This window comes from Balaenoptera ricei, chromosome 21, assembly GCF_028023285.1.
Source record: "Balaenoptera ricei isolate mBalRic1 chromosome 21, mBalRic1.hap2, whole genome shotgun sequence".
In the NCBI taxonomy this organism is placed as follows: Eukaryota; Metazoa; Chordata; class Mammalia; order Artiodactyla; family Balaenopteridae; genus Balaenoptera; species Balaenoptera ricei.
This window is the reverse complement of record NC_082659.1, coordinates 14,651,215-14,674,997: the sequence shown is the minus strand read 5'-3', so window position 1 is coordinate 14,674,997 and position 23,783 is coordinate 14,651,215. Positions and strand designations below refer to the sequence as shown.

Sequence of the window (23,783 nt, the reverse complement as noted above, 5' to 3'; positions counted from 1 at the left end):
ACACGAGAGAAATGTGGAAGAAAGTGAGTCAAAATACAAAGCAGGAAATGATTAGATTAATTATGGTAAATCTATAGGATAGGATTATTTTGCAGTCACTAAAATTAAGTTTGTGAATAATTCTTAATGACATGGAGGACATTCATGTTATGATATTACTTTTAAAAGGCAGGATACACCATCATCCTCAGAGAGGCAACACAGCACAGCTGCTAAGGGCATGGGGCCCTGGTCTAACGCTGCCGGAAACCCAGCTTTGATGGGCCAAAACCTTTTGGGTTTTTTTTTTTTTCTTTTCTTTTTAATTTTATTTACTTATTTATTTATGGCTGTGTTGGGTCTTCGTTTCTGTGCGAGGGCTTTCTCTAGTTGCGGCAAGTGGGGGCCACTCTTCATCGCGGTGCGCGCGCGGGCCTCTCACTATTGCGGCCTCTCTTGTTGCGGAGCACAGGCTCCAGACGCGCAGGCTCAGCAATTGTGGCTCACGGGCCCAGCTGCTCTGCGGCATGTGGGATCTTCCCAGACCAGGGCTCGAACCCGTGTCCCCTGCATTGGCAGGCAGATTCCCAACCACTGCGCCACCAGGGAAGCCCCCAATTCTTCCAGGGATTTTGTGCAATAGATGGTATTATTTCCACTTCATAGGCAAGGAAACTAGACCCAGAGAGGTTAAGTTCCCCAAGGCCAAAGTCCTGGTCTGTAATGGATCAAGGATTTTAACCCACTTCTGTTTGACAGCAGAGCTCCAGCTCCTAATTGCTACCAAACTCCCTTTCTTGTGAGGATGACATCAATGATCCTAAGCAGTAAGTGTGAAGGATTTCTAGAAGACGTGACAAAGGTTATCACCTCTTTCTCTATCTCTACCTTTAGATTCTTACCCATGTGACACAATTAGGGACTGCCCACACTTAAAAGTACAACACAAAATTTTTTATCTTACCTCCATTATTTGATTTGATGACAACTCTAATCTTTTTAAAGAAGAGTTGCCAAGGAAATCAAGTTCTTCACGTCTTAGTGCAGAAATTTTATTATTTGATAGTAGAAGCTCTTGGAGATTTTCCAGTTGCAGCTGAGTTCCTAATTTAGTAGATGATAAACCATTATGAGCTAGGTTTAATTTGATTAAATTCTGAGGGGAAAAAATATGTATATAAGTTACAGTCTTGCCATGAAAAATAGTTCTTTTAAATGTACATGAATCTTAGAAATAACTGGACAGCAAAATGTCACATCTTTATTATTTTATAGAAAACTGATGGTAGGAGTAATAAAAAATCTTGATTGTGATCGAAAATACCATTGCTACAAAGACTAATTTCTTAATTCAAAGAATCACCTTATTTCTCTTACCAAAATAAAATGACTTAAGCTTATTTATTCATGATGTAAGGAATATTCATAAGCTTTTTAATTTATTTATTTATAATAAGCATTTATTTATGATGTAAGAAATATTCATGTGGCTTATCAAACATAGTGTCATGCATCAACCTTGAAACTAAACAACAAAAACAAGATGAAGAAATATTTTCTTAAGAAGCATGAGGAGAATGCTGCTGTTCATGAAATTTTTAAAAGATTTTCAAAAAATAAAAAGATTTTGATATTGAGAAAGATTGGTAGTTATGTAAATTTTGCATCATGACTAGTTCAGAATATTATTTTTTTGTTTTGTCTGTGCTGTAGGATGTTTTGTCACTTTGTGCTACCTTTGAACATGTAAACTTCCACTCAGGTAAAATGTAAGGAAAAACTGATATATGTTAGGGCAATATCTTATGTAATGTCTATCAAAGAGCTTAAGACTTCTATTTATGTTTTAAAAATAAGAATAACATTTTGCCAGCAATTAACCAGATTTTGAGGTCTTTGTGCCCAAAGACATCATTTCATCTACATCAGAATCTAAGAAGGCACAAGAAAGAATTTCAAATCCCTAGCTAGCAAGCAAATCATTTTATAAATGTTTCTAAGAATATTTAAATTTGTATATTATTCTTGGTATTTGAGGTCGAGGAATGCTCAGTTTTTTATAAGCCCACAAAATGAAGAAAACAGAGTTCTGAAAATAGCTTTGATATAAGAAAAGCACTTAATAATTGCCTCAGATTTAAACACACTAGCATATTTTTTCACAGATTTAAAATTCAAGCAAAGTACTGACAAGAAAAAGGTGGTAGCTACTGAAAAGCAATACTGTAGAAGATTTCTTAAATCAAAAGTATGTAATTTTTAGCTGAACAGTTGGCTTTATCACGCATCAATTTGTTAATTTTATTTAAATTAGAATTTAGACTCGACATATTTTTTCATTAGTGCAGGTACTAAATCAGCAGTGTGGAGAGTTTATTTGCCATTCTTCATGGGATATTCTGATTCCTCTCTGGTCTCTGCCTCTTGAATCTAAGTTCTATTTCTAGTGGAAGGATGCAAGAGAGGAGAGTTCTTTAAAATTACGGTATTTGCTCTCTTGAAAATATTTCCAATCATAATGGCCATATTTGTGTGTGGAGGCCCCCTCTTCCCATTTGGGTAGATCAGATTTCTTATTCTTCACCTTGATATTTAGATATGAAGTCTAAAGATGCATAAATGACTTGAAACAATATTCGATAACATATTTTTCATTTCTTACATGGAAATATTCATTTCCATCTTACCTTCAGGTTTTTAAAGGGATTATTTTGAATTTTCTGGATTGAGTTGGACATTAGATGGAGTTCAGTCAAATTCATGCAGAAGATAAAGGTTTTATCAGAAAGCTGAGATAGCTCATTGTGTTGGAGGTTCAAAATTTCCAACAAAGGGAGACGTTGGCACAATTCTGGCTCCAGCTTTGAGATGGAGTTAAATCCTCCATCCAAGATAGTAAGTTGGCTATATCTTGTAAAATTGGCAGGTGGTAATCTTCTGAGTTGATTATGGGTAAGATTCAACACTGTTATGTTTGTTGGGAGGTCATCAGGTATTTGAGTCAACTTCAGATGACTGCAGTCAGCTATTTCATGTCTAACAGTACATTTGTTGGTAGAAGATGTACACAGTATCCAAAAGGGCAACAGTCCCAAGAAGGAGTAGATACGATAAAGCAAATACCTGCTCATGATTTTGCCTTATAAAAGAAAAACATAAAAAGTAATGGGCAGCATTAATAACATGTGCTTCCATATGCATTGGTTTATTCCTTGTAATATATGCAACAAATGTGACTATATATGTAATATATGTAACAAATGTGATCTCATTACTCGTAACATTTATGATATACAAGTACGTATTATACAAGTAATACATCAAATGGAAATAATTCAATCAGCACAAAAAAGGATCAAAAAACAAACTCCCTCCTTGCTCTTCACCTCCACCCCATTTGCAACTTTCCAAGGTAAACCTCTTGACTGTTTCTACTTTTAATTCTCATGGTCACTTCCACAAACCTAAATAATATGCTTATGTTTCTATTTCTTCATTTCTGGACTTTAAGTAGTTTCTTCCCACCAAAAAGATGAGGAACTTAATTATACTATTTCCTCATCCTCTTCACATTTTTCCTTAGTTATTTTTTAATTTCATTTAATCTAGTGTTCCAGTTCTAAAGCCTATTCTGAAAACTCTCTTTCCAGTACCATAAGGGTACTACCTCTATTTACCAACTCACAGGCATAGTACCTGAAATATATTCCCCTCCTTGCCTAGGTGACATTTACCTCTTCTGGAAGGGCTGTAGCTAGAGATAAGAAATACTGAGAAGGATTAAGCCATTTACAAAACATGTAAGGACTGAAAGACATTCCCAGATATGAAGATACACTTCCCCTGATGGAAGAGACTCACCAAATGCCAGGCAGGATGAGTGAAAAAGGAAAAAGACACAGACTCTTCTGAAACGTCAGAATTGTGATCATCCACCAAAAAAATCCTAAAACCTTTTAAGGAGAACATATGATCAATTACTTCCAGAGGAAAGAGATCCTGATTGCCACAAAACTTTTCATCAGCAACATGAGCCACTAGAAAACAATAGTGCTAAGCTTTCAAAACATGCAGGGGGAATAATTTTGTACCCCAAATTTCATATGAGGCTGAACAATTAAAGATAAGGGGAAGAAGCATTTTGAGATATGCACAGACTCATGAAAAAGTTATTCTAGAATGTGCTACAGTAAAACAAACAAAAAAGGGAGAGAATGAAATTAGAGTGAAGAGTTGATGTTTCATGAGACGTAACAGAAACAAAGGAAGTTTAAAAGAGATGAAAAGTAGATTCACTGGGCCTTGCAATTTTGAAAAACCTAGGATTACACATTTCTTTGTCCAAGTAAAAGACAATATTGCATCATGTTTGGGACGAGGCATCTGCCGCCAGGGTGCTTAATCATTATTTGCAGTTTGGCTTGTACAGTCTGGTTGGTAAATTCACAATATTTTTTCCCCTAAATTTATGCAGGCACATCTATCTGCAGATACACACTAACACATAATCCTACTGTAAAGTTGGGAGCCAACGTCCTGAAACCAGTACCACCTGAGGCCGACCAGCCCATATTTGCTCATTTCTGACCTTGCTACACATCTGAAGATCTTTCCATGTCTCATCTTCTTCCGTTTTCCTTTATGAGGCCAAAGAAAGCCATTTTCTTACTCCTAGGAATACCTGAAGTGTTTTCTCCTTGTCAAGTCCATTATAAAATGCCAGCCCCTGTCTCCTCTCCAGCCAAGAAAACTGAGAAAAGGAGATAAGCTCTTTAAAGCTCACAGGGCTTTGCATCTTTAAGACAAAGCTGTGATTTTTTTAAAAAGGCTGTTGCCGAATGATTTCCATCGCTTCCCTAATGTGCTTTCCCAGTTACAGAACACTACAAAGGAAATAAAAAATACTGCATAAAATGTTTTATCATGTTAATGAGAAACTGCTGCTGTCCCTTGTCCTCTGAGTTGTGATACAAGTCACTTCACACCTATATTCTTTCCCCTTTTTCCACCCTCCGTGTTGAATGATTCTGACTCGATCTCAAGCACCAGATCCAAGAAAGATCAAAGAATGCTAAAGCCAACAAGCATTCTAGCTGTACCCAACATGAGAGATCCCATCCCAGGAAGAATTTAAAATACACACCTTCACTTACTCTGAAGGCAGCTGACCGTTCCTTTTCTCATTAGTCCAAATCCAGTCGTTTTCATCTGGGAAGTGAGGAAGTTCGCTGCAATCTGGAAAGTGAAACTAAAGTTTAAAAAAAAAACAAAAACAACGTTTTCTCCTTGGTACATTCTAAGAAGGGCAAAGGAAAAAAATCACAATCTCAGCAAGAGGTATTTTACATTGTTTCTTAAAAATGTCTTGTGTTTTCTTCTTCTGTACAGTCCCTTGGGTTTTATTAAGAGGGTCACAGATTTAGCAACAGAGAAAGTTGAAAGAATTAAGACCTCACCCGTTGATGTGGGCAGGGCTCTAGAGGTTAATGAATATCTAACTGAGAGGGAATTCCTCTATTTTTTTTTTTTTTAAACCAAAGCCTGATGCATGGCGGTCAGAATTGGTTAGAGGGACAGAAAAAAAACTCAGTCCCTAATCAAAGCTAAGCACTTTCACTTCTCTTATCTCACTTTATCTTCTTAGCAGCTTTGTAAGACAAATAATGCAGAAATTAACCTTTTGATCAAAGAGACCAAGTTTCACAGCAGAGAAAGAGCTGGGCTTGGCAAAGCCAGGAGCGGGTCCTAACTCATGCTGTTCCACTTTACATGGTCAGAATCTGTTAGGGAACAAATAGATGAGCCCGGAGAAAGTTCAGATTCACTATTTAGTTATCAATTAGCTTTACTGACTTCAACTAGTGTAAGGAGCATGCTTGTCAAAAAAGCAACACGTTTTCATTGTTGATATAACATCATAGGATAACTATAATGTTATACAGTAAAATATAACGATTGGCAGGAACTGTAGAGATCACTGAATCCAGCTCCCTTGTTTGAGAAGTGAGGAAAATGAAACAGAGCTAGGTGAGGGATCTGCCTGAGGACATACCGCAAGTTGCCTTAATGCTTTATACTAGTAAAGTAAGAAAACAGCCTGGAACAGTTGAAACATGTCATTAGCTTGACTGCAGATTTGAGAGCAAGTAGTTAGTTTGTATCAGGGTGCAAAATGCCCTTTCCTGGGCTCCAGCCTTAGCTGGACCACCTTGTGGTTACACTTTTCTGATTCTGAAGTCACATCTATGATATAATGGCATAAGCAGGCAAACGACTGTCCCCCACATCTACCCACTGGGATGTGCAGTAAAACGTTACTACTATTCAAAAGGTTTCTTCTCTGTGAGTCCCTGAAGGCAGGACAGGGTGTGCTCTTTGTGTGTGACTCTCCGGCCAGTCTTCCATGGTAGGCTGTCACTTTGGGCTCCAGTGAACCAGGCTGCTCTTCAGTATTCAGACCCTTGTGTGGTCTCCACATTGACCCTGGGCTTGACCATGTGACTAGCTTTGGCCAACGGGATATTAGTAGGCATGCAGCCAGGCAAGGCTGGATAAGCATTTGCATATTAGGACTGTCCCTCTTCCTCTCAGAACCCAGTCGCTGTGTGGTGAGATGCCCAGCCTAGCCTTGTGCAGGGCAACACGGAGGAGAACCGAGGGTCTAGCCAATAGCTCCAACTGAGCACCCAGAAGACAGCCATTGAGTAAGCCATATTGGGTGTGGATTTTCCAATCCCAGTTGAGTCACCCCAGCTGATGCCCCATGGAGCAGAGATGAGCTGTCCCCACAAGTCCTGCCAAAATCCCAGAGGAGTAAACAAGTAAATGACTCATGTTTTAAACCAAAAAAATTTGGAGTGATGTGTTGGGTATCATCAGATAAATGGAAATTCATTCCCCCCACAACCCTATACACCCATCTCTTATGCCTTAGGGCTTCTTGTAAATATCAGGTTTTCCATAATGTTGGTTGAACTAAAGAATGGCTTCCAAAAAATAATTTTTTATTTTGGAATAAAATAATCATAATGCAATAATCAGTTTAGGCATAATACCAGTTCTATATTAATAGTCCTCAATTCATGCTGGCTTCTAAATACAACACAGGTCAGTTTCTCTCCAGTGTATATTTCTCAATTATGCATTAACTTATTTAGCTATTATGGTGGTAGGTGCTACAGTGAAAAAGTTTATTTTTCCCTTTTTAAGAGAATTAAATAAAAACTATGATATATGTCCATATGTGGACTCGAAACAACCAGAACAAACAAAGAAAGAAACAAACAAACAAAACAGAAACAGACTCATAGATACAGAGAACAAACTGGTAGTTGCCAGACGGGGGCAGGCGGGAGAACAGATGAAGTAGGTGAAGCGGATGAAGAAGTACAAACTTCCAGCTACAAAATAAATGTCACCGGTGTGTAATGTACAGCATAAAGAATATAGTCAATAATCTTGGAACAAGTTTGCATGGTGACAGATGGTAACTAGACTTATTGTGGTGATCATAATGTATAAAAATATCGAATCACTATGTTGTACCCCTGAAACTAATATAATACTGTATGTTAACTATGATTCCAAAACAGACAAACAAAAACTTCCCATGGGTTAACAATGTGATAAGTATATTATGGACCTAGATAAACAGTTACATTTCCCTCAGAGCATCAGATAGACCATCATTTTGAACTGTGCTGACCCATCTCCCTTCACAGCCACCATTCAGAAAGGACATGGTCCTGCTCCGAACTGTCTGAAATTCCAGAAGGCATCTCTTTTTCTTTTTTCTTTGTGAACTCTTTCTCTAAAGTAAAGGTGCAGTTCCTCTTGCCAGTGTCATTTCCATTTCTGCTCACTGAGCTTCAGCTGGTTTAAATTAAGTTTGTTGTCAGACAACAAACTCAGCAAGAACTTTAATGAGAAGAAATAACACTGTGCCCCTCCTGTTGCTCTCACTCATGTCCACTGAGCAGGACTGAACTTGAACTTCCCCTCTGAAAAAGAAACCAACATTTGACACACAGAGCTTCTAGCTTAACTTGAGCTTTTCCTTATTTTTAATTTTTTTTGTAATTTTACGTGGTAGATGAAAAGTGGTGATATCTTCCTCTCTCTTGTAAATCTGGGAGGTGGGTTCGGGTGAATGGTCTCACTCTCTTTCACTGACAGTCTCAGGATATGGTGAAGGTCTCTTCAAACTCTATGCCTTAAATTTGATATTCATTTATTAATATGAAAAATAAAATTCCAGGTCCAGTGGTTAACACTCCACACTTCCACTTCAGGAAGCACGGGTTCGATCCCCGGTCAGGGAACTAAGATCCCACGTGCCGCGTGGCACGGCAAAAAATAAACAAAATAGAATAAAATAAAATTCCAGACCAAACTTCACTATCATCCTACTTTCTTTCTATTTATTTATTTACTTTCAACTTGGACATTTTTCCAGTATTTATTATGAGTAAATTGGCCTCCTGGAATTGTTCTACAGAGTCATGATTAAATAAATAACCCTCATGGTGCTACCCCTGTCTATGTGAGGAGCAGCTTGATTTCAAATCAAAATCTGCTGTTAAGAGCATTTGCCCTTGTTATTCTTACTTTTTCCCCTTTCTTTTAAATTGGAGTATAGTTGATATACAATATGATATCATCTTACACTTTAAATATCCTAATTAAATTTGAATGAACTGATGCCTACTGGGCATCCAGTGAATGGAGTCATAAATGTCAAACAAAGCCATTAACAATCACACTTAACACAAAGAAGTTCAAAGTATCAAAAGCAACTAATAATTTACTGTAATCAGATTAAACTGGTCATTGGTGACAGTTTAATGCTCATGCAGGTCGATCTCCATTTTATAATGCAAATTTTGAATCAACACAGAAAATTAAAGAGAGCGTCCAGTGTTGAAAAGGATAGGCAGTTGCTTTTGAACATGCTTCTTGCTTTTCTCCTAACAGGAAGCTATATCTGTATCTGGGATGATTTATAATAAGAATATGAGAACTGGTCCTTAAAAAATGAGAAGTAAAAGTGAAAGGAAGGTGGGGAGGGGGAGGTTTACTAGGCTAAAGATTTGGAGAAAAAGTACATAAACCTAGTGAAATTCAGAAAGCTGTAAGCTAGAGTTTACAGCCTGTATAAAATGTTAATCTTATTCTTTACTTTACCTAGAAATAGGCCTATATAAGATTTGAATGTACACTTTAACATCAATACCATTTCAAAAGAAATGGTAACATTCCTTTCTGTTTAAATTACCTGTGGTACAGTGGCCTGGAGTGTGAAAGGCCCACAAGGGAAATGAGTAAGTTCTTTAAGAAGAGGAGCTGACCGACCCCTGGCCAGGGCCTCAAAACTGGGTCAAGAGAGCATTTTTTAAAACTATACTACAATTGACCCCTTGATGTCTTGACATTAGTTTTGAGTTCAGTTTTTGGGGATATTTGAGTGACCTAAATACAATAATAGAGGAGACTTCTAGAGATTGGGCATAATTTGCCCTAAACTGAATAGAAAACAATTTATCATGAGAGTAGAAAGGAAGAAAAGAAGTACAAGGAAGAAATCAAAGAGGAAATTAAAAAATACCTAGAAACAAATGACAATGAAAACACGACGACCCAAAACCTATGGGATGCAGCAAAAGCAGTTCTAAGAGGGAAGTTTATAGCAATACAATCCTACCTCAAGAAACAAGAAACATCTCAAATAAACAACCTAACCTTACACCTAAAGCAATTAGAGAAAGAAGAACAAAAAAACCCCAAAGTTAGCAGAAGGAAAGAAATCATAAAGATCAGATCAGAAATAAAGGAAAAAGAAATGAAGGAAACAATAGCAAAGATCAATAAAACAAAAAGCTGGTTCTTTGAGAAGATAAACAAAATTGATAAACCATTAGCCAGACCCATCAAGAAAAAAAGGGAGAAGACTCAAATCAATAGAATTAGAAATGAAAAAGGAGAAGTAACAACTGACACTGCAGATATACAAAGGATCATGAGAGATTACTACAAGCAACTATATGCCAATGAAATGGACAACCTGGAAGAAATGGACACATTCTTAGAAAAGCACAACCTTCCGAGACTGAACCAGGAAGAAATAGAAAATGTAAACAGACCAATCACAAGCACTGAAATTGAAACCGTGATTAAAAATCTTCCAACAAACAAAAGCCCAGGACCAGATGGCTTCACAGGTGAATTCTATCAAACATTTACAGAAGAGCTAACACCTATCCTTCTCAAACTCTTCCAAAATATAGCAGAGGGAGGAACACTCCTCAACTCATTCTATGAGGCCACCAACACCCTGATACAAAAACCAGACAAAGATGTCACAAAGAAAGAAAACTACAGGCCAATATCACTGATGAACGTAGATGCAAAAATCCTCAACAAAATAGTAGCAAACAGAATCCTACAGCACATTAAAAGGATCATACACCATGATCAAGTGGGGTTTATCCCAGGAATGCAAGGATTCTTCAATATATGCAAATCAATTGATGTGATACACCATATTAACAAATTGAAGGAGAAAAACCATATGATCATCTCAATAGATGCAGAAAAAGCTTTCGACAAAATTCAACACCCATTTATGATAAAAACCCTCCAGAAAGTAGGCATAGAGGGAACTTACCTCAACATAATAAAGGCCATATATGACAAACCCACAGTCAACATTGTTCTCAATGGTGAACAACTGAAACCATTTCCACTAAGATCAGGAACAAGACAAGGTTGCCCACTCTCACCACTATTATTCAACATAGTTTGGGAAGTTTTACCCACAGCAATCAGAGAAGAAAAAGAAATAAAAGGAATCCAAAGTGGAAAAGAAGCAGAAAAGCTGTCACTGTTTGCAGATGACATGATACTATACATAGAGAATCCTAAAGACTCTACCAGAAAACTACTAGAACTAGTCAATGAATTTGGTAAAGTATCAGTATACAAAATTAATGCACAGAAATCTCTTGCATTCCTATACACTGATGATGAAAAATCTGTAAGAGAAATTAAGGAAACATTCCCATTCACCATTGCAACAAAAAGAATAAAATACCTAGGAATAAACCTACCTAAGGAGACAAAAGACTTGTATGCATAAAGCTATAAGACACTGATGAAAGAAATTAAAGATGATACCAACAGATGGAGAGGTATACCATGTTCTTGGATTGGAAGAATCAACATTGTGAAAATGACTATACTACCCAAAGCAATCTACAGATTCAATGCAATCCCTATCAAACTACCAATGGCATTTTTCACAGAACTAGAACAAAAAATTTCACAAATTTATGGAAACACAAAAGACCCCAAATAGCCAAAGCGATCTTGAGAAAGAAAAACAGAGATGGAGGAATCAGGCTCCTGGACTTCAGACTATACTACAAAGCTACAGTAATCAAGACAGTATGGTACTGGCACAAAAACAGAAATATAGATCAATGGAACAGGATAGAAAGCCCAGAGATAAACCCACGCACATATGGTCACCTTATTTTTGATAAAGGAGGCAAGAATATACAATGGAGAAGAGACAGCCTCTTCAGTAAGTGGTGCTGGGAAAACTGGACAGCTACATGTAAAAGAATGAAATTAGAACACTCCCTAACACCATACACAAAAATAAACTCAAAATGGATTAAAGACCTAAATATAAGGCCAGACACTATAAAACTCTTAGAGGAAAACATAGGCAGAACACTCTATGACATAAAACACAGCAAGATCTTTTTTGACCCATCTCCTAGAGAAATGGAAATAAAAACAAAAATAAACAAATGGGACCTAATGAAACTTAAAAGCTTTTGCACAGCAAAGGAAACCATAAACAAGATGAAAAGACAACACTCAGAATGGGAGAAAATATTTGCAAATGAAGCAACTGGCAAAGGACTAATCTCCAAAATTTACAAGCAGCTCATGCAGCTCAACATCAAAAAAACAAACAACCCAATCCAAAAATGGGCAGAAGACCTAAATAGACATTTCTCCAAAGAAGATATACAAATTGCCAACAAACACATGAAAGGATGCTCAACATCACTAATCACTAGAGAAATGCAACTCAAAACTACAATGAGATAGATATCCCCTCACACCAGTCAGAATGGCCATCACCAAAAAATCTACAAACAATAAATGCTGGAGAGGGTGTGGAGAAAAGGGGACTCTCTCGCACTGTTGGTGGGAATGTAAATTGATACAGCCACTATGGAGAACAGTATGGAGGTTCCTTAAAAAGATAAAAATAGAACTACCATATGACCCAGCAATCCCATTACTGGGCATATACCCTGAGAAAACCATCATTCAAAAAGAGTCATGTACCACAATGTTCATTGCAGCTCTATTTACAATAGCCAGGACATGGAAGCAACCTAAGTGTCCATCGACAGATGAATGGATAAAGAAGATGTGGCACATATATACAATGGAATATTACTCAGCCGTAAAAAGAAACGAAATTGAGTTACTTGTAGTGAGGTGGATGGAGTTAGAGTCTGTCATACAGAGCGAAGTAAGTCAGAAAGAGAAAAACAAATACAGTATGCTAACACATATATAGAAATCTAAAGAAAAAAATGGTTATGAAGAACCTAGGGGCGGGACAGGAATAAAGATGTAGATGTAGAGAATGGACTTGAGGACACGGGGAGGGGGAAGGGTAAGCTGGGATGAAGTGATAGAGTGGCATGGACTTATACTACCAAAATAGATAGCTAGTGGGAAGCAGCCACATAGCACAGGGAGATGAGCTCGGTGCTTTGTGACCACCTAGAGGGGTGGGATAGGGAGGGTGGGAGGGAGACTCAAGAGGGAGGAGATATGGGGATACATGTATATATATATAGCTGATTCACTGTGTTATACAGCAGCAACTAACACAACAATGTAAAGCAATTATACTCCAATAAAGATGTTAAAAAAAAATAAAAGAAAAAAGAAAAAAAAAGAAAAGAAGTACAAGAAGTCTTGGTGGCCAGCCCGTCACCAAGTTCCTCATTTATACGGTATCAGCCAAGGAAACAGAACTGAAATTTCTGGAGTCTCTAAAAATATCTTGGTGGAGTTAAAGAGTGTGTTAAAATATGAGTTGTAATTTTGTGACAAATATCTTGGTGTATTTCTTGGGTCAGGGTGGGAGGTCTGGCAGTTACATTGTTGGAGGGTATAAATTAATCATTTAGGAAGGTATATGTAAAGGTTAATGGTATTTGTTTATAACCAAAGGGAAGGGGTGGTCAGAATGCAGAGTGGGGGGTCGTGGTGGAAAGCTGGGAGAGGGAGTAAGAGAAGGCACTGGAAAGTGGGAGGCCTCTCCCCAGGAAGTCGAGGGTTGGACTAATAATTTTCATTTATATTTAGAATGGCACAGTTAGTAGTAACCTTGATAAGTTTTCCCTTTAGGCATGGGAGTGTAGGGGTTTTGGCAGCGAGCAAGGTGTATACGAGGATCATGGAGTGAGCAGACAGTGAGCTCAGGAAGTGTAATAGCATCTCTAGTATCAGAGGAAGAAAGCAATCAATGTCCCGTGTCCAATTTGTGGGCACCTTAGAGAGGTTAGCCATGGTAATGATCTGAGAGTCCGGGATGAAGTTATATCTGTCGTGGAGAGCAATGTTATTTTTAGCAGCAAGCTCCTGGGCCAGGGCAATGCTGTCTTGGATGTGGGATCAGGATATCCTTCCCACATGGACACCCACTTGGGTTGATGTAGGTCATGTTTTTGTGACCATATGGTATCATAACAAGGTTGAGCCCTTCATAGAATTTGAAGGCAATGTCGGGCCTGGGAGCTTGTAAATATCTTTTAAATCAAGGGGCTCTCTGGGTGCATCACAGCTAGCAAAAGTGATGCCAGTATTGGTGATCTTTTGTAATTGGACCAAAGCTTCGTAACCCAACTGGCAATTGCACAATTACTATCCTAATTAAGGGTGGCTGAATCTAAAAGCTCCCAATAATCCAAGGTTTTGCCCAGATAGATGATGAGAGATTTTACTGCAAATAGGATTTAAATCCAATGGCCTGATTTGGATGCATGTGGTTAACAGGGTGTCAGGTGGTTAGGCAACTGAAATATCCTTGTCTGATGCTGGAGCTTCAGCATTAGTCTGTTGGCAGGTGCTCTAATTTAGCCAAAGACTAGGTGCCCTCTGCCTCCGTTGTCAGTTTGGTTGGTGACGGGCAAGCTAGTGAGGTCCTTGGGCTAAACTGGATGGCAAAGGGACATCAGAATTCATCATATATGGTTGAAACAAGGGCGTACTTGGAAGGCTTAGGCCTCCAGATCGCAAACTAATGAAAACTCTGAGACCAGTTGTTACAAGACCAACAGCCAACTGGATGGTGTGCAGCTGCACTTGACAGTCTTCTGTTGCCTGGTGGATTTCCCCTGGCAAATATTCTTACCAAAGAGGGTTTTTCTAGTTGTATTATTATGCATAGAATATTGATTCCATTATTATCTCTGAAGATGATTTTCATTTACTAAGTGGGGTTTCCTATCTCCCTTCTGGGTAGTTCACTCTATTGAGGGCTTGGCCCTGGAAAACTAATTTTAATTTCCCAGCGAGGATCAGAGGGAGAGCCAGATTAATGATCTACCTCTTATAACCTGAATATAGAGGAAGGTTTTAGGTGGTGGAAGTTTAGGCTCTAGTGGCTCTTATATCAGATGGACAGGTGTCTTGGCCCAGGGAACAATCTACGGTATAAAGGATCCCAGGAGAGTGTGCACACTTTATCTGGCCTCAGCCCACATGGGCTGGGAGCAGGATAGAAAATCTGTAAAAATAGGGTGAAACATTATTAAAGGACCTCATATATAAGTCTGTATACTTGGAGGAGAGACACATCGTCCTTTAAATACAGGAAAGGGTGATGGGAAAGTTTTTTAAAGTTATTGTGAAATGTGAGTCAACCAAGGGGCTTTGAATTAAGAGAGATTAAGGCCTCGGGAAAGGTGGAGACCTATTTAATGGTTTATTTGTAATTTTGTAACTTAAACAGAAGTTCTTGAGGAGTCCATTAGTCTTCTCAATTTAACCTGTTAGGAGGGGCCTATAGGAGGCTGTAAGTTCTGTTCAATGTCTTTTACAGAAGGCATTATAGCCCAACACTTTGTTTTGAGAAGTGAAATGTGTGCTTTGGTTATGGTCAGTAATGTCTGGAGCACTGAAGGAGGTAAGGAGTGTCCTGGTAAGGCCTTATGCTGTGATCTTGTATATGGAGAGAGACATGTGACTTTGACTCATAGTTTTGGTATCTAGGAGCCAAGAGTTCTCTGCTCTGAAAGGTACAACATAGGCAGCGACCCAGGAGTTTGTAAAAATGTGCAGATGGAACCATTTGCTGACCAGGGTATACTGTGCTAAGATTACTGCCTGAATCTTGGCCAACTGTGCTGACCCTTGGGTCCCATCCATTACGAGGGGACATCCTGGTTGAGATGGAAAGCACCCACACTCAACTGAGCTCCATCCCATATGATGGTGGCAATTCCACCTGTACAATATAAAAACTCCCATTGCTATTCACTCATTTAACCCTAAGGGACTCCCCAAGTAACCAAGGGGTCTGGGGGAATGGTGGTCTCCTCCACACCATGGTATCTGGCAAAGGACAGAGGAGGGGTGATGCCACTTCCCCTGCAGGTAGAATATGCCAGAGAGCCCAGGTATGGCTCCATCCAAACCTGTATCAAAGAGGTCTTGGTATCCAAGTTGAGCTTGTGGGATTCTGAACCAAGATGTAATGGGAAGCTGAGTATGGAGGGTCATAGGCTCAGAGTCTGTGACAAATCCTATTTACAGGGGAACCCGGTACATGGCCAACAATTTTTGCTCTAATGACCTACAGCATGGGGCCAAGAAGGGCAGTTTCTTGGCCATCATATGTGGTCTAGAGATTCCAGGAAGCATGGGAAGAGATTGTTATAGCCACTATAGTGAAGGAGTCTCTGAGGGCACGAACAGGAAGGCTGGTTGACTTTAATTTGAACCGATTCTAGAGACTTCTGTTGGAGGGGCTTCATCTGAGGTGTGCTGACTTGTAGGCAGCAGCATCAGCGAGACTGAGTAAAAGTGGTAAAAAAGGAATATGCTGATTCCAGAACCCAAAAACTACTACAAGATATTGGACTTGTGGACTTGTATGTCCTTAAGAGCATGTCAAACGAATCTCTTCTGAGGAGGTTGTCATCAATGTAATGTCATACTTGTGCTCCTGGGGAAAGATGGATGCAAGTAAGATCTTGTCCTCAAAGATGGTACATGGTGGTCAAACTGTGGAGGTACCCCACTGGTAGCCAGAAAAACGTGCACAGTGTCCCTCTGGAGATGAAGGCAGACTACAGCTGAGAGACTGTTGAAATAGGCACTGAGTAGAACATAGCAGCCAAATCTATAATAGGAAGTATTCCTTGGTTGTGGATGGGATGGATGGAATTAGTAATTTAATAATATTGGGTACTCGGTATGGGAGACTTCATAGATGGACTACAGTATTAAGGTTGTAGTAACCCACCGTGAATCGTTTATTCTTTCCAGGTTTAAGAACATTTTTAAAAAATGTAGAAGCAGTGGGGACAATCACCCATTCACCAATTAGGTCTTACATAATAAGTCTCAATCCTTGAAGGTCCTGTTTTAATTTACATTGGGCCATATTAACTATTTTAACTGGGGTCCATGGAGTCCCATTTTGTCAAGCTGATTTGTAAGTGTCAAAAGCATAGTTCGATTTCAATGTATTACTCATTGTGTTGAGTGTCTATGTCACTGTGGGATATTTTAGGGCAAAGGGTACTATGACCATGGGAAATTTAGGCAAGGCATAAATATTTTTTTCTCTATTTTATATTTAGTTGTTTTCCTGAGATTATAAAGGCTACCATGCTTAAATTTGCTGGGATCCCCAGATGTGGCCAGTAATTATGACTTGAGCCCCCATATTGATTAAGTCCATGAAGTTTGTCAATTGGTATATTTTAGCAAATATTCAAGTTAATTTAGAACCGATGTTGCAGAGGCACAAAAGCCAATCAGCATCATTTTACCTTTTTGTCATACACATTTGTAAAGTTAATTTTGGATTTCCAATGGGTCAAATTATGGACCTTTGCTTTAATTTAAATTTATATACTTAATATATAAAAATATAAAATTAAACATTTCCTCCCTCTGTATTCTTTTTTTTTTTTTCTGGTGGGGTTGCTTCTAGCTGCTTAGTTTCTGTCTCTGTCTGGTAACTCATTGGAGAACCTTCTAAATGAACACAGGAGAAGCGGGGGAAGGGCTAGCGACCTACCTCGCAGGCAGCTGGCTGTCCTTCCCAGGGTTCTCAGTCCACCTCCCGGGGGCTGGGGTTTGCACCTCGGGTGCTACGGCAGCCTGACCTTGGGACAGCACCATTAGTCCCCTTGTCCCAGGTACCAGTCCTTCTGCATGTTGATACAGGCAGCACTTACTGAAGCCCAAGCACACCGGTTCAGGACTTTGCATTACTTAAGCAACTGGGTAACTCAGGTAGGGCGTTCTGGAGCGGGAAGCCCGGTGCAGGAGTAAGATATTGGTGTCCTTGTCCGAAGGGCCCCCTTTGGATTAAACCTTGGGCTACTGGTCTCCAAGGATGCATCTCACGATCCCCCCGAGAGTGTGGGGGGCATGGTGGTTGGAGGGAGGCAAGGCACGCAGCACAAGGAAGACAGCTCCACCTGAGCAACGTCGACATGGAGACCGGGGTGCCAATTCTCTACCATGGGGAGCCCGCCCAACACCTTCCTCCACAGGGCATACCGGAAACACAAGGACGAATCAAGGTTCTGCTCCAAATAATAATAATAGAGAAACACCAACGCCGAAGATGCGATGGGCCCTGGAACGATCCTTTGCCAAACACAGGCTGTGACCCGAAGCGCAGGAGAACGCCCGACCCCAGACAGCGCAGCTTAGGGCCCAGCATTCCTGCTGCCCTAAGGTGGGTCCCACCCGGGCTAGTATCCAGAAGCCCAGTTTAGCCAATTAGGACTGTTTGTTTTGACTATTCCCCGGTCCAGGACATTAGTGTCAGGAGGGATGTGGCAATCACGGGCAGACACAGCAGCAAGCCGTGAGGTTAAACTGCAAGTTCATCAGAGGCAGAGATTCTGTCCTAAGTGGCTCTCACGGGAGCCTGGAACCACTTAGGAAGACGAGAGCTGTCCCTTCACAAAGCTACTCAAGAGTCTATCGTCATGGCCCCGCCATCCTGCTCACAGCGCCAATTGTTTTATAAGATTTAAAGGTTCTTTTGATGGTGAAGCAGGACACAGTAATACTCAGATAGATGAAAGGCAGCTCCAAACAAGAGAAGGCTGGCAGGCAGGCCCACACAGGGAGTTGCAACTGGGGACAGGGTAGCAGCAAGCTGGGCTGTGGGGACGATATACGTGTGGCAAGCTGGCTGGGCTTAGCTATAGCTTTTCGTGGCTCCCTGTGGATTGACTAATTTGAATAATTTCAGTGGAATCTGGGGCATAGGGGCTGTCCCTACTGGTCTGGTACCTAACTAACCCGGGGCAATTAGGACAGATGTATAGCGGCCTCTGTGTGAAAGCCCAGTAAGGGAAGTGATTGGGGTGTGGACTTAATCCATGGCTCAAGAACAGCTAACTAGCCTCAGCCAGGACCTCAAAACAGGGTCAAGACAACATTAGAAAATACAAAACAAACCAAAACTGTATGACATCAACAAACTAGGAATAGAGGAAACTTCCTCAACATAATAAAAGCTATTATGAAAACCCCACAGCTAACATCATACTCACTGATGAAAGACTAAAAGCCTTTCCCCTAATATTGGGAACAAGACAAGGATGCCCGCTTTTGCCACTTGTATTCAACATAGTATTGGAAGTTCCAGCCAGGACCATTAGGCAAGAAAAATAAATAAAAGACATCCAAATTAGGAAGAAAGAAATGAAATGATCTCTGTTCACATATGACATGATCTTATATATAGAAAACCCCTAGGATTACACACACGTACACACAGTTAGAATAAGCAAATTCAGCAAAGTTGCAGGATACAAAATCAACACACAAAAAATCAGTTGTTTTTCTGTGCACTAACAAGGAATAATCTGAAAAGAAATTACGAAAACAATTTCATGGGAATTCCCTGGTGGTCCAGTGGTTAGGACTCCTCTCTTTCACCGCCAAGGGTGCCGGTTCAATCCCTGGTTGGGGAACTAAGATCCCGCGAGCCACAAGGCCAAAAAAAAAAGAAAAAAATTTCATTCACAATAGCATCAAAAAGAATAAAAAACTTAGTAAGTCTAACCAATAACAAAAGTAGATATCTTACCACATGTGAGTTCCAAAATATGATTCCCAACTACTGAGAAAGGCAAATACGGTGTGATACTTTGGAGCTAATCAAACCTAAATTCAAATCGTGACTCAGCCATTTACTAGCTTTATGATCTTTGGCAATTTTTTTCATCTGAGCACGAATTTCCTCCTCTGTCAATTAGAGACAATGTAACCAACTGACAGAATTATTGTGAAGATTAGGGATAGTTAAACTAACTGTTTGGCACATAGAGTGTACTCAATAAATTATAGCTATTGTTTTTACTATTAAGATAAATCAAGTAATTCTTATAAGAAAACTAGATAGGCTGTACCTCTGAGTTTTGAACATTCAAAACAAATTAATTGTGTACAACAGCTTGTTAGCACGTAAGAAGAATTGCATCAGATTAACACTGTCGCGTTTCTCAAGGAGTAGGCATAGATACAGTCTGGGAAAATAGTACCTGATTTTATCTGTAAAATCACCATCTGTTGGCACTCAGATACTGTTATAGCCAGTGCCCATATGTCCCAGGGCACACCACCAGCACATCAAAGGGGAGATTGGTTAAGGAGATATCACTGATAAAGACTCTACTTGAAGATATTAAGAGACTTAAAAGTGTATGTTTTAAAAGTAAGGGTATGCCGTTAACATTGATAGTTATCATTCAATCTTCATCCAAAATGTCATATCAATCACCATATTATATTCCTGCCAAATAGATCTTGAGAGCTCCTGCTTTCAGATAGTCTCAAGGATACTTAAACTTTGACAATTTGATAAATGGAAAATAGCATCTTGCTGTTTGATGGCGTATTTGAAATGTTATGAGTGAAGCTGAGCATTTTTTCATCTTTGTTTATTTGTATTTGTTTTTCACTAAAGTATCTGATTGTCTTTTTCCAGTTTTCCTACTGTTTTTACATATTTTTCTTATTACTTGTAAGTTTTTGTTTGTTTTCATTTTTTTGTTGTTGTTGTTTTTTTTGCTTTTTGTTGTTTTTGGCTGTGCTGTGTGGCTTGTGGGATTTAGTTTCCCCACCAGATATTGAACCTGGGCCCCCAGCAGTGAAAGTGCTGAGTCCTAACTACTGGACTGCCAGGGAACTCCCTTGTAAGTTTTTTAATATTAAGAAAATTAACTTTTTGTTATACACCCTGTCATTTTTGCCTGGTTTGTTATCTGTCTTTTGATTTTTTTTTTTTGAGTGTTGTTTTAGGCCATAAAAAAGTTTAGTAAAATCATATTTATCCATCTGTTCACAGTGTCTGAATTTTGTTTCTTGCTTAGAAAGGCTTTTCCACTCCATACTCTTTAATTTCATTCAGGGAATTTGGCTCCTAAATACACTCTCCAAAACGATGAAAACATTATGTTAAAAAAACTTTCACTGTACCAATAGGGTATTGACCAATACTATTTGCTAACTCAATAAACAGAATACTTGCAGAGCAGTTAAAAATGAGGTAGGTATAAAAAAAAAATGAGGTAGGTATATATACATTTACCATTTTAGAAAGATTTTCAAGTTACGTTGTTACGTGATATAGCCAAATTGCAAAATAATGTATAGTGTGACCCCATTTGTGTAAAAAGAGAAAAAAGACCTATATCTCTAAACTATATTCTTTTATATTCTTAGAAAAGGTCTAGAAAGTTACATAAGATTCTGTGAATAGTAGTTACTTCCAGAGAGCTGGGGTGGGAAAACTCCAGGTATGTATGGAAAGGAAAAAGGATTTAATTTTCATAGTAAACTCTTCCATGTTGTTTAAACTTTTATCATGCCCATGCTCTGTTTTTGTAATAAAGAATGAATATTAAGATGCACAGCCTTTGAAGATACGGCAGTGGCAGCAGAGAGTATTTGACTCTCCCTGAATCATCACATTAAAAGCAGATAGAGCAATTAGATAGCAAAACCCCAAATCCACAGACTGCATCAAAAACAAAACTAGTTGGCAAAGTATCAGAGGGTGAAGATAAGCTACCAACACCCATAAGACCAGCATCATATCAGCATCCACGCAAAAGAAATTAGAGGGATGTGGCATTTGACAAACCTAAGTAAACTTTCACCTTATGGATGTGGAAGTTTACATTCAGCCAGAGCCCTAAAATTCCCCCTCATATAAACCCAGGAATATTAAAGAAATAAACCTTTCTTTGTTTTCTTGCTGACTTGAATTTACCAATGTCTTTATCCTTAAAGTATGAGAAAAATCAACTATAAAGTTTTAGAAGAGGTAGATGAGATCTTTTAACATTTCGCTGCCATAAAAGTTCTACTATCAAGCTTGACTACTTTAGCAATAAACATACTTTAATCCTAAATCAAACTATTCTAGGACGCTCTGGAGACCTCAAAAAAAATGCTACTTTGGCCCAATGCTCTTTTACGTCCATTCACAGAGAAAATTTTTCTTTTTTTTCCCCAAATTTGAGGGGTTTAATGACCCAGAGCATTATGGAATGGTTGGTCCATGTATAGAATAAAATTCTTCTCAGCAGGAATGTAATTAACTTAAGACCATTTAAAGAGTGCTTGTGAACCAATCAAATGAAACTTGAGAGAACATTTCTCCCATTTTTTGGTTTACATTTTTGGAAAGTTCTTGATGAGGCATAGCAAAAGGGACAAGATCCTTAGGAACTGGCTAATTTGCTAAGCAAGGAGAGAATTTGACAGTCTTCTCTTTTGTGTTGAGACTGCAGATCTGCTGTTGCTTCATGGGGTCAGTGAGTCAAGGTTTCTGGAGAAAAGACTCATTTGTAAGGTACCTGCTTCTCACACGATTGATGTGTTGATAATGTTAGTTCCTGGTACTACCAGCCACTCAGATGCAGAGATCTGCACCTCGGCATGTGCAAATGAGATACGAAGTTATGAAAATATTCTTCCTTTGCCTCACAATTTAGGTGCGGTCCAAGTTTTCAATGATCATTGCAGCTGCATTGCACTCTTCACGACATCAAATGATCACTTCTGGATATAGTTTTATACTAGTCTAATGAAAATGATAGGTAACAGATTAAGGAAATAGGAAACAGATAAAGAGGAAGTTGAGTTTTTAGATTTATACTTAGTCATGAATGTAAAGCATTTCTGACAGAAGGAGGCAGCATAGCACAGCAGTGAAAACCAGAGTTTTGTAACCTCAATCAGAAAGACTGAGGTTCGCATCATGGCTCTGTCAGTTAATGACTATGTGTGACCTTGGGTGGCCTTAATTTCTACACCTGAATAACAGTTATAGTGATGCCTACTTTAGAGGACCATTGTAAGGATTAAATCAAATAGTGTATGTGCACGTCTGGCATATAGTAAATATTCAGTGAATGGTCATTACTATTATTAGTATCTCTTGGTGATAATTTTACTTTCCTATTTAATACTTTTTAGCAATATGCTTATTACAGTTAAATAGCCTTATGACTCTGTATTTTACTCAGTGTATTCGTTAGTTTTTACCAGATACGGTTATATACATAGGTATGATATGCTCTATCTCCTCCCTTTCTTCCTTCCTTCTAGAATTACACATAATTCTCTATAGTCTACCATGTAGTTGCTGACGTTCAAGTTAACCTGCAGGCTTTGTTTATTCTCATCGCACTGGGAGCTAGAGTCGTGTCCTATATCTGAACTTCCAAGTCAGTAACTGGATCACAGTTAACTGCCTTGCCTCAGATTTGGGGATATCCTTGGACACCATGGAGAAAACTCATCTGGTGCGTGGAATGCACGATCTAATTCGGAGCACTTCTCAGGGTTACGCAATAGAAGAGGCTCATCCGACCGTGTCCCTCACTCAACTTCCGGTTCTGTGGCTGTGATCACTGCAGCTCCTTCGGGTTGTGAGAGGCATCGAACAGCATGTCATTTCAAGATGCAACGCTAGATGGAGCGAAGAGACCAATTTTTTTTTTTTTCATTTACGTGAAAATTCTAAACACTGGCAAAATCAAATTTCATTTTAAAATTCAGTGACTGAAGAGGCTACTCAGAGATTAGAGGACTTAGACCCTTGAGTTTGCTCTTAGCTGCCCTCTTTCCTCTTCTCTGTTTTCTTGTTTTCCTTGTTTGGACCTGCGGCAGCGTAGAGATTTGGGCTCCCTTGCAGTGGTAGAAAAAAGAGAGGGTTTTCCCACTGGTTTTCCAGATGTGAGTGAAACGTGCACAGGGCCGATATTCCCATGTCTATGGAAACTCCAGGGACGGATGTCTACATTTGCTTTACATCCATATGCCGGGCTGCTTCTCTTCTAAATTCTGGAAGGCTGGGATGTTGTGCTTGTGGCCAACCTCTGTCTTCAGCATCCTTCCCTTCCCCTTCACTGGGTCAAGCCCAACAGTGAGGCTGCCTGTCTGTATCACAGGCGCTGCTCCCTCCCATTTTTCCCCAGCCTTCCCTGTACATTGCT

General features: G+C 39.2%; 1 protein-coding gene across 10 annotated transcripts in view; it reads right to left on the bottom strand.

Moving 5' to 3' along the window:
• The window catches only part of TLR3 (toll like receptor 3), a 507,043-nt gene that overhangs the window by 4,437 nt on the left and 478,823 nt on the right, over positions 1 to 23,783 (bottom strand). For 5 of the 10 annotated variants that reach the window (XM_059909533.1, XM_059909532.1, XM_059909529.1 and 2 more), the window contains 3 exons: positions 5,133 to 5,214; positions 2,667 to 3,118; positions 944 to 1,135 (listed from right to left, as the gene is read on the bottom strand). In XM_059909533.1, coding sequence (XP_059765516.1) covers positions 944 to 1,135; positions 2,667 to 3,118; positions 5,133 to 5,214 — 726 coding nt within the window. Of the gene's footprint in view, positions 1 to 943; positions 1,136 to 2,666; positions 3,119 to 3,840; positions 3,933 to 5,122; positions 5,409 to 5,435; positions 5,446 to 23,783 lie in introns of those variants that run through there. The other 5 variants (XM_059909538.1, XM_059909536.1, XM_059909537.1 and 2 more) reach the window with 5 other exon arrangements.